Source organism: Emys orbicularis, chromosome 20 (assembly GCF_028017835.1).
Source record: "Emys orbicularis isolate rEmyOrb1 chromosome 20, rEmyOrb1.hap1, whole genome shotgun sequence".
Lineage (NCBI taxonomy): Eukaryota > Metazoa > Chordata > Testudines > Emydidae > Emys > Emys orbicularis.
Genome location: NC_088702.1, coordinates 8,563,262 through 8,580,747, shown reverse-complemented (window position 1 = coordinate 8,580,747; position 17,486 = coordinate 8,563,262). Strand labels below are relative to the sequence as shown.

General features: G+C 47.7%; 1 protein-coding gene across 1 annotated transcript in view; it reads right to left on the bottom strand.

Annotated features, from left to right (window-relative positions):
* Positions 1-204: 204 nt before the first annotated feature.
* Positions 205-17,486, bottom strand: part of PI4KB (phosphatidylinositol 4-kinase beta) — a 53,855-nt gene continuing 36,573 nt past the window's right edge. Inside the window, exons 3-13 of the mRNA XM_065419844.1 lie at positions 14,964-15,191; positions 12,966-13,193; positions 11,854-11,963; positions 10,458-10,562; positions 9,583-9,706; positions 9,226-9,491; positions 8,359-8,491; positions 7,699-7,819; positions 3,135-3,948; positions 1,985-2,116; positions 205-786 (exon numbers count right to left, since the gene is read on the bottom strand). Coding sequence (XP_065275916.1) covers positions 3,767-3,948; positions 7,699-7,819; positions 8,359-8,491; positions 9,226-9,491; positions 9,583-9,706; positions 10,458-10,562; positions 11,854-11,963; positions 12,966-13,193; positions 14,964-15,191 — 1,497 coding nt within the window. The 3' untranslated portion in view covers positions 205-786; positions 1,985-2,116; positions 3,135-3,766. The remainder of the gene's footprint in view (positions 787-1,984; positions 2,117-3,134; positions 3,949-7,698; positions 7,820-8,358; positions 8,492-9,225; positions 9,492-9,582; positions 9,707-10,457; positions 10,563-11,853; positions 11,964-12,965; positions 13,194-14,963; positions 15,192-17,486) is intronic.

The following is a 17,486-nucleotide window of genomic DNA, read 5'->3' as shown; positions in this document are numbered from 1 at the left end:
GGGGTCCTTCGGGGTCAAACTCGACTACATGCATTTAATCTGTTTTATGCAAGCCTAGGGGTGTGATAGAAAGAGGCAGGCTTGGAATACATAGGAAGCGCAAAGCAATCTTTCCCACCAGAGCTTTCCCCTTGAAGCTTTTTCTTAAGCCGTCAGCAATTAACGAGACGCAATCAACAATTTCTGCACCAGATTTTGTTTTTTTAAAAAGGACATTTTATTAGAAATCAAGTTCTGGTTGTATATTTTATTTCTGAGTTTGGCCCATCCTTACTGAATAGGAAAATAAAAAATCCCCACACATTGAAAGGTTCACATACAGTCCGTGTAGCCAGCAGCAGCTGTCAGACAGGGTGTTCGCTTCCGCTCAAGGAGAGGCCATTCCTATGGCCTATTAGGATCTTATTTTTGTCCCTCTCCTCTTGCGGTCAAGCAGCCCATCCCCTTTTAGCTGTTCAAACGTACTCTCCATGAGGATGTTAAATGAAAACTACATTCCATAGGCTCCCATCCAGATTATGTAGCAACAATCTGCAGAAGTCACCCAACTGGCTGGGTAACTTGTATACAGGGACACCATTTCACTTGCTACTTGCTACTATGGGCTCAGTACATCCGATCATTGGGTATCCGTAGGTCATTTGCTACATTAAAGGGGAACCTGGTTGCCGTTCATTTCCAGGTCAGTATAAACGCAGAGGGGGAAGCTAAGAAGCAAGATGGAGTCATTTGAAGTGTCTGCTTGGGGCTTTTTTACAGCCAAACAAGCTTGAGTCGCGGCGGGAGCTGAAACATGAAGTTAGCAATTAAAGCAGTTTCCTGACAATTCAACAGGCTGTAAAGTGACATACAAATGAGTAAACGAAGCCTCAATGTGACCCAAAAGTTCAATCCCAGTGATCCCCCACCAAAAAAACAAGCCAATTGCTAAGTTTTAAAATGATCCTTTCTCTGCTCCGAAACTTAGTAGTAGCCAAAATGACCAACACGTCATGGGCTGCTCCTACAAATTGCTACCCTCAGAATTACCACTGCCAGGTTGATTACAGAAGTGTAACCCCATTCAACACAGCAGCCTGCAAATCTGCTTCTGTGCTACAAAATGTGACACGTATCACTAATTTTTCCAACATTCATAGTTACTTTTTGTCTTTCTATTAGAGCAATACCACCCCGCCCCACACACTGATCATCCAAACAATTCTATCATTTCTAGCTCCACCCCTCTGGCGCTGCAACGTTGGGTCTTTCCCACAGAAATTCAGATTGTTCCTTAAAATCTACGGCCCCTTTTCCGAGCCATTGCTGGCTGCTCCGGGAACAGCTGGGTCACAACCGCAGTTACAAGGAGGAACTGAAGGGGAAAAATTAAAAAACAGAATGGACAAACAAACTAGGTCAGTGTTTTGTTTTGTTTTTTGTAATGAAACTAGTGCTAGGTCCTTTTCTATTCTGCAAGGATGTGAATATTGCTACCCAAGCGTTCCCCACTCTTCACAAAGTCAATGTTTCAGGAAATGAAGCAGACTCCGTAACACAAACGAAGGATTCAGTCTCAAAGGATCAGTGGAAATTAAAGCGGGGGGGAGGGGTGTGTGTGTGTGTGTGTGTGTGCGCAAACAGAGGAGGAGAAGAGTTTCAGACCTTTCATCATTCCTTCAGCGGACAGTAAAAAGCCATACCTTACGTTTTGCCAATCCATTTCCAAACTGGTAACAAGAATAACTGGTTTTGAGAACAGAGAGTGATGGAAGATTATGCCCCCCCCACCACCTGTGTCTTTTAACTGCAGTTGGGAGACAGTTAAGCCTAGCTCGCTGCTCATCTGTTGGGCTGCAGGAGGGTACACAGTGGTTTGAACTTCTGGTCGCAAAACTTGGAAATACTGCCTCTTCCTGCCAGAAACCTCTATCCCATAATGTTAAAATACAGTTCAAAAAATGCTAAATAATCAACATGGCAAAGTAGCACTAAACAAACACACCTATTAACATGAGAGTCCACAACAGGAGTCAATGGGGGTGGAGGAGAACAAGGACTGAGGTAACAAATCACACACACTCAGGTAGTAGGGGATTCCACCATCTGATCAGCAGCTGCAGGAAGTCTGAATACACTGAGGGGAGACAGGACAAGGGAGGGGACTTGTGTCTGAATAGAGTTATATTAATACAGAGAAATGGAGAAGCTTCAACAAATCAAACCTTGTTGCTCTTTATAAAGTACAGATGCTCTCAGCTGGACAGTAGCGGAAAGGGAGTTTTTAAAATGAAATCAGCCCAGCATAGAGTTATTTCCGTGCCCTGGATCTATATGCCAAACAGCCTGGACTTACGACTTCACAGCTGCGTTCTACTGGTTCTTTGCAATAACATTGTGCTTGTCAGCATCTGCTTTTGACCTGTTTCTGGGGATGAAAAATTAGCACGATCACTTCTTTACTTAAAACTGAAAAAAGGCACTAGCTATGCCCTGCTTGCTGCAAAACTAAAGATCATCCTGTCTCCTGAACTCTAGCTAGGTATGCTAGCAAGGTAAGATGGATAATAAGCCTAGACTGGCCTTCAGTTACCCTAGGGAGAGAACTAGCAACATCAGTCCACGTTTTGCCTCACTCCCTGGGAGCCATGAAACTTGGCTCAGGGCAAAGTAAACCACCGAGGAGGGATGGGACAGGTTATAACCTCCAGGGGAACATTCTGCATTTAGAGGTCCGATCCAGGTAGATGTAAAAACTTATCATCCACGGAAATGTAACCCCTGTGCGGATACCACACACAGAGCGATGTGTAGCCCCGCTGCTGAGTTCAAGGCAGTGTGAGTTCAGGGATCATCAGCCAAGGACAAGACATTCAGTGTGGCACAAACCCATGAAGCATTCAGTCTGATATTATTGCAGGGGAAAGCTTCACAGCCCCAGATTTGCGGAACAAAGTCAAAAAGGTGCCCAAAGAAAGACAGATGGGCATGCGGTTGCATGGCCAGACTATGAGAGATGTGGATGAAAGGAAACAAAAATATCTAAGTCCTAATAACCCTATGCTCCAGAAGGTGAAGACTGTGCTACATGGGTTGTGTCTAGTCACCTATGATCTCAAGACACGTTTGTTGTCTAACTTGCAACTTAAACTTACATTAAAATGTGCAAAGGGTGAAAAAAGCCAAACCAACATCAGGAGAGTCAAATAATGCTGACGATGCTGTACAGGAACATGCAGGGTTGGGGGCTGATGGGGATTCACCTCAACTGCATTCAAGTGGTGCTAGCAGAAGGCTCAAAATATCGGCAAATACCAGACTCAGGGAGGAGGATGGTTTTGGCCCCCTCCACCCCAGGCCCTAAACATTTATGAGATCGTGGAAGAGTTCACAGGACATCAACAGGCATAATACTGAAATAAAGATGGGAGGAACTGATGTACACATGGTTCTGGTGTCTAGCAGATGCTCTGTTGTCCACAGAGCGCTGATGGCTTTGTCTCACCAACGCCTGGACCCCGCGGTCACATTAAACGTGATCGCAATGGTTGCCACATGATCCTTTTTGTTTTAGTCAATTTCACGCGTGGATTTCGCTTCTCTGAACACTGTTTTTTGTTGTTGTTGGTTTGAGAGTCCGGTAAACCTGGCACCCAGGAGGTGCTACTGCTCGGCTCCCTTCACCACAGGGGGCAAGACCTTTTCCCTCAGCCAGGTGGTAGGTCTCCAGCTGGGCACTGTGGCCGCGACAAAAGCCATCCTCGAGTCGGTGGCAGGGGCGCAGCCGTCACATGATGCCATTGGTGAGGTACTGGAAGCCATCATAGAGTTTGGTGGTGATCGACCGCATGCTGCCATCCACCATCTGTTCAATGAGCAACTGCAGCTGCTCCTCCGTCATGTTCATGTGGAAACGCTCCTTCAGGTTGCGGATGGTACTGGAGCCATGGAAACAGGGCAGCTGAGAACCTAACACATGGGGACAGAGGAGGAGACGAGGAGCAGAGTTAATAGCGAATTCCAAAGCAGCGGGAAGAACTTACACAGAATAGTTGAGAGTCGGAGCAGCCTGGTTTGGGAGGCACGTTTTGCAACTGCTGTCTAGTAATGACAGTGAAACCTGCACAGAGGGTCCCTTTAAGGTCTTGTCTGCACTAGGAAGCGACAAGAACATGTGTTCACAACCACAGCATTGGTCCACACGGTCAGCTGGTGTAAAACGGAGTAGCACCATCAACTCCAATGGAGTTGCACAGACATATGCCTGCTGGGGATCTGGCCCCACTAGTTCCAACGGAGCTGCAGCCATTCACAGCAGCTGGAGAGCTGGTCTTCAGTATAAGCAAGGACATACATTTCACCCATCAACTGGGAGTGGCTAACTCGTCCAGGCTAGGGTTAACAGACTGGCTGACACAATGTTATGGTTGTGTGCTGAGTGGTGCTTAAGGCAGTCTAGTTAAGGAGCTAATACAGAAAAGTAGGCAAAGCCCGAACGAACGGACAACCCCTAATTTCTTAAGCGACCACTTTAAAGTCCCCCGAGGATTCCAATACAATACTGTTTGATGTGTAATTGAAAGCCAGTCTCTGCCAGGTGAGGAATACCTCGGTGGATGCTTGAAACAGGTGCCCAGTGGAGGAATGTGACTGATTTCCCATTTCCTTCCCCCACTGCACCACACAGACTTTGAACTGTGATACCCTAAACCCGGGCTCTTCCCAACTCACCCTGCCGTGAAACTTCAGCCAAATGCAGCGGGAGAGGGGAGGGAGGGAGGAAGAGCTGCTGATTCAGGGTGAGGGTTACCAACTAGTTATTCTGCATGTGTGCAGCATCCTTGCTTGGCGCTGGAGGGTTTTACAGTCTGGGAAATAGAACTGCAAAGGAAGTGTTGAACCACACCAGCAACAAGTCATTTGGAAATGGTCCAACAAGGCTGCTGCTAGCTGGGCTCTAGCCTGAGTGGCCAGACAGGCACGCAGAGGTCAGTGTGCAAGTAGAACTGGAGTAAGAGACTGCAACACAATGCAGAGAGAGGGCACTGTGTAGACATCATCAAAACACTGATGTGAACGTCCAGCGAAACAATGAAATAGATTAAGACTGGTGATTGCCCTCTGTGTAATTTTAAAGGGGAACAGACCCAATTCACTTACACCTAGGTGGGACCTTCCACTGTGCAATGGTATAAGATTGGATGGTTATTTCCACTCCTCTAATTTAGGTAGCTAAGTGTGTTATAGTAGGGAAATAAAGTTACAATATCTACAACATTTTTGATTTCCTTTTCCCTCTGCTCTTATGACCAGGCTGGAAACAGAACCCAGATTCCCAATACTCTCTGCTCTAACCATTAGACGACCTGACCATAGGATCCGAGCTGCAAAGCTGTAGCTTGGTGATGCATCCCCTGAATGCTTGCGTTAGGGCAGGGGTGGGCAAACTACGCCCGCGGGCCGGATCCAGCCCCTCAGGGCTTTGGATCTGGCCCGCGGGATTGCCCCCCCATGGCGTTGTGCCGCTCTACAGAAGCGGCTGGCACCACTTCCCTGTGGCCCCCAGGCGAGGGGGCAGAGGGCTCCGTGCATTGCCCTTGCCTCAAGGCACCGCCCCCCACAGCTCCCATTGGCTGGGAACGGGGAACCGTGGCCAATGGGAGCTTTGGGGGAGGTGCCTGGCGGTGCAGCAAGGGCAGCACACGCTGAGCCCTCCGCCCCTGCCTCCCTCAGGGGCCACAGCGCTGCCTGGAGTGGCGCGGGGCCAGGGACAGGGCAGGCGTGCAGGGAGCCTGCCCTGGCGCGCGCCGCTGCCACCCCGGAGCTGCTTTAGGTAAGCGGCGCCGGGCCAGAGTCCGAACCATGCCTGCACCCCGCCCCCCAAGTCCCTGCCCTAAGCCCCCTGCCTACACCTCGCACCCCTCCTGCACCCCAACTCCCTGCCCTGAGCCCCCTCGTACATCCTGCACCCCTCCTGCTCCCCAACCCCCTGCTCTGAGCTCCCTGCTGCACCCTGCACCCCTGTGCACCCCAACCCCCTGCCCTGAGCCCCCTCCCGCACCCCTGCCGAGCCCCCTCCTGCACTCCGCACCCCAACCCCCTTCCCTGAGCCCCCTCGTACACCCCACATCCCTCCTCTGCCCCAATCCCTTGCCCTGAGCCCTTTCCTGAACACCGCAGTCCCTCCCACACCCTGCACTCCCTCACGCACCCCAACCCCCTGCCCTGCATACAATTTTCCCACCCAGATGTGGCCCTTGGCCCAAAAAGTTTGCCCACCCCTGCGTTAGGGACAGTTTCCCTGGTCCTGTAAGGGGAATGTAGTGAATATAATTCTGCTGCAGTGAGGTTGATAGAGTGGAACATTTATCAGACTAAGATCTCAGCTGTCCCAGCCAACCTCTCCCCCCCTCCCACTCAACTGGGGCTGCTCTAACCTGCCACTGTGCTTGGACATTGCCTGGAGCCTGCAAGAGAAAGCAAAGCTCCATGGCAGGTTTGAACATGCACAGCTAGATGGAGGGCAGGCAGCAGTGGCACCCCCGTCCTTGCACAGAGGTTCCCCTCATGAGGATTGGGTGGGGGGAGCTCAGAGTGCCAGTCTCAGTGCATACACTACTAGCTGGGGAGCACTGGGCTGCTAGCCCCTTTAAGATCTCATATAATAGCAAACTTATCTGTGAATATTCTATTCTGCTTCCTGACACTCACAGATGACCTGCGCTACCGTATGGACCTGGCTCTGCTGATTTTCTCCGTAACATCTCTGGCAATCTAGAGGACAAACTGACACACACTCAGTTATTGGCTTGCTTCTCTCCACACTTCAAGCGGCCGCAGGAGCATTATGATTGACCAACAATTTTCCCCATGGCAGGCAACGTTGCAAATTACATTTTAAATAAAGGAGTCAAGATCAGCAAGCGAGGTGCCTGCTCTTCAGAAGCTCGGTCCTGCCAAACCTATTTATCTTTTCACAGAACCCCCACACACACAGTAGTTAAATAGTAGGTTAGACGACATACACAGAATGAGATAGGCTCAAAGCATGCTGCTGTTTCCCAGCATTAGCAATTTGACTGAACGCTTAGTTCTATGCAATGCTTTCAGGAGTGTCATGATAATTCTCCTCTAGTTCTTTTCCTCACAGGAGCTTAAAGGGCTTTCTATGCACTAATCCTCACACCGCCTTCAGATAGGCAGGGACCCCACTTAAGGGAAAATTTAAGTAGAGCACTTGCTGCTCCCATTGACGTAAGCTGGACTTACGGGTGCTGCTCGGCACTTCTGAAAATCAGCCCCTAAATGACTCTTCCAAAGTCACACAGAGTGAGTGGGAGAGCTGAGAACAGAACCCAGGTGACCTGAGTCCCAATCCCCCGCTCTCACCATTACACAAGACCTCCTCCACGCATCCTCAAATCGCTACAATTCAAATGGTCTTATGCGGATGCATCATGGGTCTCGCACGAAGATCTAATATTGTCTGAACTACCACATTTTCATGTGGTGTTGAATGTCTGTTTTCCATGTGGGAACACTTGCCCAATGCTGCGCAATGAAAAGAAAGACCATTTGGAGGGCAGAGACGGGGAGAAAAATTCTGCATCTAGCCTTAGCTGTCTCCCCTTTCACAGCACAGGTGTGTGAAATGCCCATCGGTGTCCTGTCGTGTGTAAGAGCAGGTTGGAGCCATGAGGCCGGAAAGCAGTGCCATACCTTGCTGCATTATCTCCACAATCTGCACGACTTTATCCATGTGCTTTCGGGCAGCGATGAGGCCTTGCAGCATCAGCATCTTGTAGTAGTTAAACATATCACCATCCAGACCGCCCATGACCTGGAAAGCAGATCAGACAGTGAGCACGGGTTCTAGTGACATGCCAAAAGGAAATTCCAACAGCAGCCCTGCCAGCAAAGGCAGCTGGGAAAGCACATCAGGAATTATTTAAAAAGGCACCTTTATTTGAAGGATCTAACTTTATGGTAAGACTTTGCACTTCTATATCAACTTTCTTCCTAGGATCTGAGAGTTCTTTAGGAATAAGAATGGTCTCTTCTATAGTGCCGTTCATTTGAATACTTTGCAGAAATCAATTACAATTCTCGTAACTACTCTTCCACAAGAAGTAGGAATCACCCCTCTTGTACAGATGGGGAAACTGATGCATAGAGAAGAAGGGATTTGCCCAAGATCACAGAGGAAGTGTGTCTGGAAGAGAACCCAAGAGTCTGGGGTTCCAGTCCCCTGCTCTAACCACTAGACCACACACCCTCCCAAATCTGGGAACAGAACTCAGGTTTCCTGGCTCCCGATCCTGTGCCTCAAACCACAAGACCCTTTTCCTTCCTGGCAGAATTTAGCTGTAGCTCACTTACATCAACGAACTCCGTTGTGAGCTTGAAGGCAGATGTCTCAAAGCCAAGGTTCCTGGGGGAGCTGGAGAGAATGAACCCAAAATCTATGTGGATGATGTGTCCATCTGCATCCAGCAATATATTGCCATTGTGCCTTGAAGGGGGAACGAGAACGAGAGAGAAAACTATCAACGAGCTCATATTTCAGACACCACCTCCTTGCCAGCTGGAGAACCACGCACCCACACAATAAAGAGCTGAAAGGTCCTCACCCAATGCGGAGGAGCAACTGCTTGAGCACTGACAAAACAAATAGGTACTGGCTTCAGTTTAAGCCAGCAGCATCACCTGTTAATGTCAAGTACACACAGGGCTGTACATTCTCTGCCTCTTGTACAACACTACCAAAAAAATTACGTTTTAACTAGGTACATATATGGGGGTTTATTGCTTACAAAACAGCCCTGCAATTACACAGCGAACGCTCCAAGCAGCCCAGCTTCAACACAAACGAACTCTCACTACTCAAATTTCAGGTTCCCCTATGGTCACACACCAGCTACTTCCCACTGTTCTGATTCCCCAGCAAGCACCATGAGAGGATGCCACTGCTCTCAGGGATTCCCTGATGCATACAGCGGGGAGAAGGAGAAGACACGGAATGAGGTAAATGGAATCTTGAATAATGTATGCCATTTTGGAAAGTCCTTCAAACCTTACTACCCGCTTTGGGGGGTTTAATACACTTCTCTAAGGGTCAATACTCAAGACAGCAATTCCCTGATTGCCGCCCTACAGGGGTTGGTCCCAAGGCCCGATGGGCAAGGATGGCATGGAAATTCTTTGTGCTCGGACTGCAGCCTCTTCACTCCAACACACAGGGCCCACCTGTCTTTGACCTGTAGCAGGTAGCACACCAGGCAGTAGCCAGCACAGCTCTGCACAAAGTTCCTCTGGGCCGTCAGAAATGCTTCGGTAGTGTAGTTGCCATGCTCCTGGAGGAAGTAGTCCAGCAGCGAGAGCTGGGATTGTTTCTTGACTTGGTGGATGGACACTGCGTTGACAACCGGTTCGATCATGCCGCTGTCTGCGGAGATGACGAGGATCTTGTATGGCTTGATCCACAAGGGCACGCGCTCCTGCTCCCAAATAGACTGAAAGAGAGAGTGTTGTGAGTCAAACGCACCAATGGGCTGCGTTTACAGACCCACAGCACTAGTGGGCGGTGTCTTGCTCTTTTCCTACCTGCAGTTGTTTAAGGACCTGGAACGCTAGCAACTCTTGCCGGAGGTCATCTCCGCATTTGACAATCACCGAGAGGAGGCGCCAGTTTGGAAGATGGCCATAAGGGGAGCCTTCCCTGATCCGCCTGTGGGGAAATCGCAAAGGGTTAAAGACTGAGGAGAGCCTCTGCCTGCTCAATGGGATCTCTGGAAAGAGACTAGCACAACAGCGTAGTAACAAGACAGCAGCTGTAAGTCAGTACCAAGAGGTGGATTTCGATTCAAGAATTTCTAGGCTAGGGATGTTTCTCTTTCACTGCTAGCATGTGCTTAAATGCTTTGCTAAACAGGGATAGTCTTCAGTGCTTTGCTGACTTGGGGCTTTAGGACTGTCAGTTCTTGGAGCCGGGACAGTCATTTATTATGTTTGTACAGCACTGACACAACGGGGCCCTGACCAAGTGCCACAGATCAATGTTAAACAAGCAGAGAAGATGCCAAACTATACAGAGGCAGGAATTAAGCAGCACTGGAAGGAAATAAGGCCCTTTTCTATCACTTCCCCTCCCACCCACAATCACACCCCCTCCAAAAGAATAAGCCAAGCACCAAGCTTGTGGGACTCAGAGCACCCTGGAACACAGAGCCTAAATCAATCACTGCTGTGTACGGAGGACTTTTTGTTTTGAAAATACTGAATCTGAGTCAATATTTGCTCCCTAAAGGCAGCAAGGGCCCAAAGCTGCGGCCCCACATTTACTTACAGAGCAAATCAGCACAGGCAGCCACAAGGGAAGCTATTCCATAGAGACGTAGCTGGGATTTCAACACGGACCTATTACAGGAATGGGGCGATTCAGCTTTCCCATGTACCCCACCCACCTCCTTCACTCATACCTGACTTTCTCCTGCCAGGGCTCCTTCAGGGCAACAGCAGAAGGATCCTCAGGGTCCCTCCTGAAAGCAGTTGGGGTGTGTGCGAGCTGCTCTGAGAGGCGCCGTCTAGAAAGTAAAGTCATTAAAAATACAAGTCTGCTTTCCACAAGAGAGAGGTTTCAGTGACAATGCAATACCATCATACACACGTTAGTCCAAAGCACCTTACAAAGCTTGTCTTGTCAGGGATCACTTCACCCATCACTGACATGGGGACCCCGCTTTGGAGTGGAACGTAACAGCTGTTTAACAGTGCAACAATCCTACACAACAGTTTAAGGTAGGGGATGAAAACGAATGTTGTATCTAACGGAAACAGCAGAGGTTGATTTTCCATGGGCTGAATTTACTCCTTCAAATTAGGAAAATGGGGCTTACACCACTATGTCTTTGGGACACACATGGGCAGAACCACAGTCTTCAGTCTCATTCAAGTGAGCCAATTTTCAGCAACACTGCATCTCCTAAAGCTAGCTAAGAGGCTGCATCAAGTACCATCTCAAAAGAAGAACTTCACCAACTGAACCATCAACTCCAGCTCTTGTAGCTTCATGTTTCCCTTGGAGATCGTGCCTTCAAGTACTGACCTGGCCTAAGCCTATTTAGCTTCTGAGATCTCAAATCTGTTGTAACATGCATGCTCACACCACATATATCACCAAATGGCTACTAAATGGTCAGCTGACTCCCCTGATGAAGAATTTACCTTTTGACTTTGGTCTTGCTCCTAGTTTTCAAAGATACTCAGACCTGACACTGAACTTTGCTTAGGTGAAAGAGAACCCCCTACCCAGCTAATACGTGCATCTGTTTAGAAGAGGCTTTGGAATTAATTCATACTGCACATCCCATTACACACAGCCACTATTCAGTCCTCACCTGCCTCCAGTCCAGGAACATACAGGGCACTTGATGCTCAGGCCTAGTGAGAAAGATGAGGAGTACTGACTAATGGGCTTTTTCTCCAGAGATTTAATGGAGATGCCCTGTGTTACTCCTCCCCACCTGACACAAAGGCTTGTTTTAAATAAAGACAGTGAAACCCATCTCCAGGCTCTGCGGTCTTGAAGAATCCCTGTTACAGCAAGGGAAATCTCCCCGCCACAACCTGCTGCCTATTAATTTCATTTGGTGACCCCTAGATAATATATGGAGATATACCTATCTTATAGAGCTGGAAGGGACCCTGAAAGGTCATCGAGTCCAGCCCCCTGCCTTCGCTAGCAGGACCAAGTACTGATTTTGCCCCAGATCCCTAAGTGGCCTCCTCAAGGATTGAACTCACAACCCTGGGTTTATCAGGCCAATGCTCAAACCACTGAGCTATCCCCTCCCCCCCAAACAAGCTCACTGTTACCTAATATCGCCAGCTGCTATGAACACAGGCTCTTTGCTGTCTTGGCTGGTGATGCTGTCCACAGAGAACTGGGAAATATTGTCACAGCTGTTGGTGTGCATCTCCGGAAGCTGGAAAGAGAGACGCAAGACTGAGTTACAGACCAGCAAGTCTCAGCGTTCTCCTTAGTGCAAAATGATAAAATGTTACATTTATAAACCTTTCAGTCCAAAGGATCCATTAATCATGTTCAGAGCCACTGAAGCAGCCACTTCTAGGGTGAAGGAGATGAGCTTACACACTGTCCAACAGCAGGGCAAACCCTGGCTATGAGAAGTGTCCCATGGGACCTTTCATAGCCATGCAGCACAGACAGGCCCAATTTTTAAGGTCTCATCCAAAAGAGAAGAACGGGCACAGAGTGAACTGCACAGCACTCGATTATCTACCTTGGCAGGATGAATGACTGAGTCTCTGCTGCCAAGATTTGAATCCGGGGCTCCAGGCAGGCTTGCTATTTCGATCTCCGAGCCACGGCATTTTAATGGGTTAGGATGAAGATTTCACGTTGTTGTTTGCACTCAGTGCCTGGGATGTGCTGCACTGTACAAAAGCTTTCAGTGCACAAGAGGCTGCTCACAAGAAAAATTCTCTTGCACACACCTTTCCTTTACAAGCCAGGCAGCTACTCCTACCACGATCACGGCTGGGAAGTCCCTTGTTCACCAACTAGTTCTAGAATGCAGCCGTGCTACAGCTAGCTCAGAGCTCTCACTGCGGGACATACCGAAAGGGACGGAGTAAGACATTACAGACAAAGCTGTAGAGGCATCATGCTGAGCCTGGCAAAGAGACAAACCCTTGTATATTCCACTCAAGCGACTCCGCTCTGGCTGCTCTTCATGTTGGTAGCATATCCCACAGAGATCAGCATCCAGGCCTCCTTGGCTGCAAGGAGTCACCAAAACAGGAGCCGTCTGAGTAGGGGAGGTCCCTCTGAGAACAGACTGCACTATGTGTCCCCTCTCTCCCTTACAACAGGGACACAGTTCTATGGCTGGGACACATTTTCCCCACTGGGTTTCTAGCCTTAGCGACGGGGAGTTTGGCTCCAGCGCCATTGGCTGCCTCACCTCCACCTGCAGTTCCCCAATATCATCCACAGACCAGGCTTCATCATCATTGTCATAGTTGGGAACGGTGGTGAAGCTGCTGGCCCTCTGCTCATGAGTGATCCCACATTCTGGCAGGTTCTCCACAGACCTCGTGCTCCGGATGCGGTTCTCCGGGATCCGGGCCGGCACATTAGTGGTGTCAAAATTTTCACATTCAAGTACTTCAACGTAGATTAAATAGGGAGCCTGAGGGAAGCAGAAACAAATGTCACTCACACAGGGAAACACAACTTACACTGGCCAGGGTCTGAGTCCTTCATTTCTCCCTTGCTTTGCAGTTCACTTTTAACACTGGCCAGTATCTAGCTGTTCCATCATCAAACCACCCTGAACTTAAATCAATCTACCTGCTGTCTCATCTTAGCCTTGGTCTTGGTCCAGGACTAGGGCTCATACTTGCTACCATAATCCTGTGACTAATAATAATCGCTGTCTTCCAAATACTCTGGGGATCAGCTAAGTCTTTTTACAAATGGGAAAACAGAGGTTTGTATGTCACAGACCAAGTTAGTGCCACGTTTGGGAGTTCCTGACTCTGAGTCCTAGATCCTGGTGCTCTCTCTACAATTTTCAGTGGTACCATCACTGGTAGGCGATTAAAGGATGTAACTAATAAATATATCTTTAATTTACATTCCAGATGAAGGTAGGAAGGGGATTATAGTCATTTGTATTGATACTGAAAATCAGAGGATCTAATAAAATAATATTGCAATATCTTGAAACTAGAAGTATCTCAGCTTGTTTAGTGCACAAGCACAGGTGCACAGAGTAAGGTAAATGGAACAAGACCTGCTTAGTGTCAGATGCTAATTACCTTGAGTAGCACCAAAGTGCGTATTTTACTCTGATATTTAAGAGACATCAGTAACATTCACATCAATGCAAAACTAACTTACAACCACCGGAAGAAAAAACGTTGAGCTTGGAGGGCTCAATCCTGCAAGGTACTGAGCATTTTGGCACCGACCTCGCAAAGCACATCAGAACATGCTTAACTTGAAGCACGTGAGTAGCAGGGCCGCCCGGGGGGGGGGGGGGGGGGGGGGCAAGTGGGGCAATTTGCCCCGGGCCCCACAGGGGCCCCCATGAGAATATAGTATTCTATAGTATTGCAACTTTTTTTTATGAAAGGGGCCCCCAAAATTGCTTTGCCCCAGGCCCCCTGAATCCTCTGGGCGGCCCTGGTGAGTAGTGTCACTGGAGTTAATGGGAGCGCTTGCGTGCTTAAGAGCTTTGCCAGAGAGCTCAAAGCCATGCAGAAACAACCCTTTAAAAGAGTGGCCTTATATTCTGCCCCAGATGCCAGTAGCTTAGATATAACCCAGCTATGAATGTTACCCTAATCTCTTTGGTCGATTTTTCTGACATTATTGGGCTGGATTCTCAGGTCCCATTTGTTTCCACGGGAGTTATGCTGCTCAGCCCCCCTGAAATCCAGTCCTTATCACACAGCACTGAAACTACGCCACCATTAAACTTGGCCCTTTTTCTGAAGGGCTGTTGCTAGGGTTTGAAGGTGGCTCAGAGGGACATGAATCCAGGAACATCTCAAACCTAACATTAGAAAGCTTTGGGGAAACTTCCTCTCACTCAAGCCTTCTCTGGACTCTCCCCTCCCCGCTACCCTTGCATGGACTCCTCTTCCTACCTCTCTCGAGTCCTTGACCTTCTTAAGTGATGCAGCCCAGACAATGATAGCAGGGAAGCAAAGGGGCTGCTATGTGCTGCTCTACCTGCTACATCTCTGTACCATATGGTGATGACAGACCCTGCCAGGTGAATCTTATTTATGCCTGGTTAAGAGAAGGTGAATGATTATTTATTTAGCTTAATATCCATAAGATGCAGTGAGCTACGTTCTTCAGGCTGGGTTCTCTGAAGTCAGCTTTTAAGGGAAGTGCTAATTTTACAATGCTTCAAGAGAATTAACCTTCCTTGCTCAGCCACTCTTACCTTGTCCTTGGAGTTGAGCACCACCGCCTGGGTGTGGGGCACCCGCACCACATGATGGTCAAAGCCAGCTGTGGGAAGCCAGATGCGTGCCGGAAGCTTATGGTTAAGTAAAGACAGCTCCGAGATAAGACGCTGAGTCTTCTGCTCTTTGGTGGGCAAAGTGGCTAGTCTCTTCCCGATGGCCATCAGGGATTTGATGAATTCTCTCTCAGGGGCAAGTCTGACAGGCTAAAATGTTTTAAGGAAGCGGGAGAAGAGAGTTATAAGGCAACAGTTGTGTGTGTAAGATACCCACAGTTCTACAATTAGGAGTCAGTCTGAAATTGTTGGGATAAATTGCACATGGAAGAAAAGCTTCTACTACCTGTCTGATGCTCTTGTGAATATAAGGAGCAGGTGATCATCTGTAAAACAGGACACTAAAAAAAAATATGTATATTGAACACAAGAACCTCCCTAGAGCATTTCACTCACCTTGAAACTGGCCATTTCCAGTGGGATAAAATCTTCGCACCACAATCCCATTGTGGTGCTAACTTTACATGGTTATTTTTGTTCACTTATTCATCTATCTGTGCAACAGCACAGATCTGGCAACAGTGTAAAGTCTCTACTCCTTGAGAGCCATTAGAGGGAGCCCAGATCTTTTTCTCTAATTCTACCAGCCTCACACAGTTACTTTGTCAGGGTTGGATTGTTTAAGACAAGTCAAAATCTGGAGAATATTTCTCAGAATTCTGACCATTTTATGGTGGGATTAAACTTCAAGCTTAAAGTGCAGGTTAAAGCTTTTAACCATTAACACATTTGTGAATGTGGCTGCTGTATTTTGCAGGTTAAACAGGATTCTTCTCATTTTGAGCGGCTGAACTGTAACTTGAAATGGTAGAAGTTGACGGTTGAATTTTGCCATTAAAGACAGAGAATTAAAAGCTGTGACGCACCCCCATCACCAAGCATGCTAGAAATGCACATGCAAAAGCTATGTAGCATGGGAAGAGAGAGCAAAGGAAAAGGTATTTATAACCGAGCACCTTTTAGAACTATGAAAGACTAAGTGAAGTTGGTAAAAAAGAAAAATAGCCATCTAGTTAACATTAATGTCCTTTTCCATCCTCTGTAAGAGCAGAGGGGTTTAGTTTTTGTCTGTAGTCCACATCAAAAAGCTTTCATGCTTCAATGTAAGTGTAGCACCTCACGCTATAAAGCAGTCAATAGTCACCCTCCTGAAGACAGCAGCTTTCCCTCACTAAGCTACGCTGGCTAACCAAGTATAGGTGTCCTTGCGATAGGAGGAAATATTTGTATAGAATCCAAGGAAGCGTGATCAATTGCAACCACCAGGCATAGAATGAATATTTAAAAACTCTGCGCCATCCGATGTTAGGTCCTTTAGCATACACACACCAGAACTACATCATGTAGGTCCCATCTTCTATTTTAACAATCCCCATCCAAAGTAGAATAACCCTGTCTGTATGCTACCTTTCAGCCTGGCATCCTGACTCCACTGTCCACTACACAGAAACTACCTCTCTGCACTTCTGGTAGCTTTGTTCCTTCTTGTTCCTGACCACCATCCTGATGCGAACATACTCACTGCAGGGCTAGGTGCAAACTGGTCAAAACAAATATTCTAACCCTCCAGAAGTATCCATGACACTGAAGCCATCCACCTTTTCCACAGAATCTTTTGGGCTGTTTCAACCAAAACCCCAAAATGCTGCAATAGCTTATTATGATTATTGCTACTATTTTAAAGTTCGTTGTGCCTCACGGCTCAAGTCAATTTTCATCTTTGGCGCGTGTGCATCTGATAATTTCACATACAAAAATCAAGCAGCATAGTTTATGCATATTGAAACTTTCATGCATTGCACACGCTAGTGAGATATTCAATAAAACCTAGTTACTGCAGTAGTGATTTATGATTGTGTCCAATAGGAGCATTAATGAATGGAACTCTGAGCTGCATAAACGTAACAGCATGCTAAGAGTGAAACCCTGCTTTCCTCAAGAGGACTGTTCAAGTCTTGATCTGCTAAGGAGAGAGCACTGGTACACCTATGGCAATGCACAATTCAGCTCATCACTTCAACATCTTATATTCTCCTGGTTTTTAAACTGTTTAATACTTAGCATTCATACGATGTTTCTCCTTGACAAAATACTTCGCAAACATTAACCAATTAAGCTTCACAGCCCCTCAAGTGAGCGAACGCGTGGCACTTAAATCACTTTTTATCTATAGCTCAAAGCGTTTACAAAAGTTACATATCATCATCCCTGTTTTAGGAAGAGGGAAGCAGAGTGAGAGAAGGGAAGTGACTTGCACAAAGCTACTGTCAGACAGGAAGAGAACTCAGAAGTTCTAGGCTCTCAGTAGAAGGGCTCTACATAAGCCTGAGAGCTTGTCTCTCTCGCCAATGAAAGTAGGTCCAATAAAAGATATTACCTCCCCCACCTTGTCTCTCTAATATCCTGGGTCCAACACGGCTACAACAACACTGCATAGATAGTTCC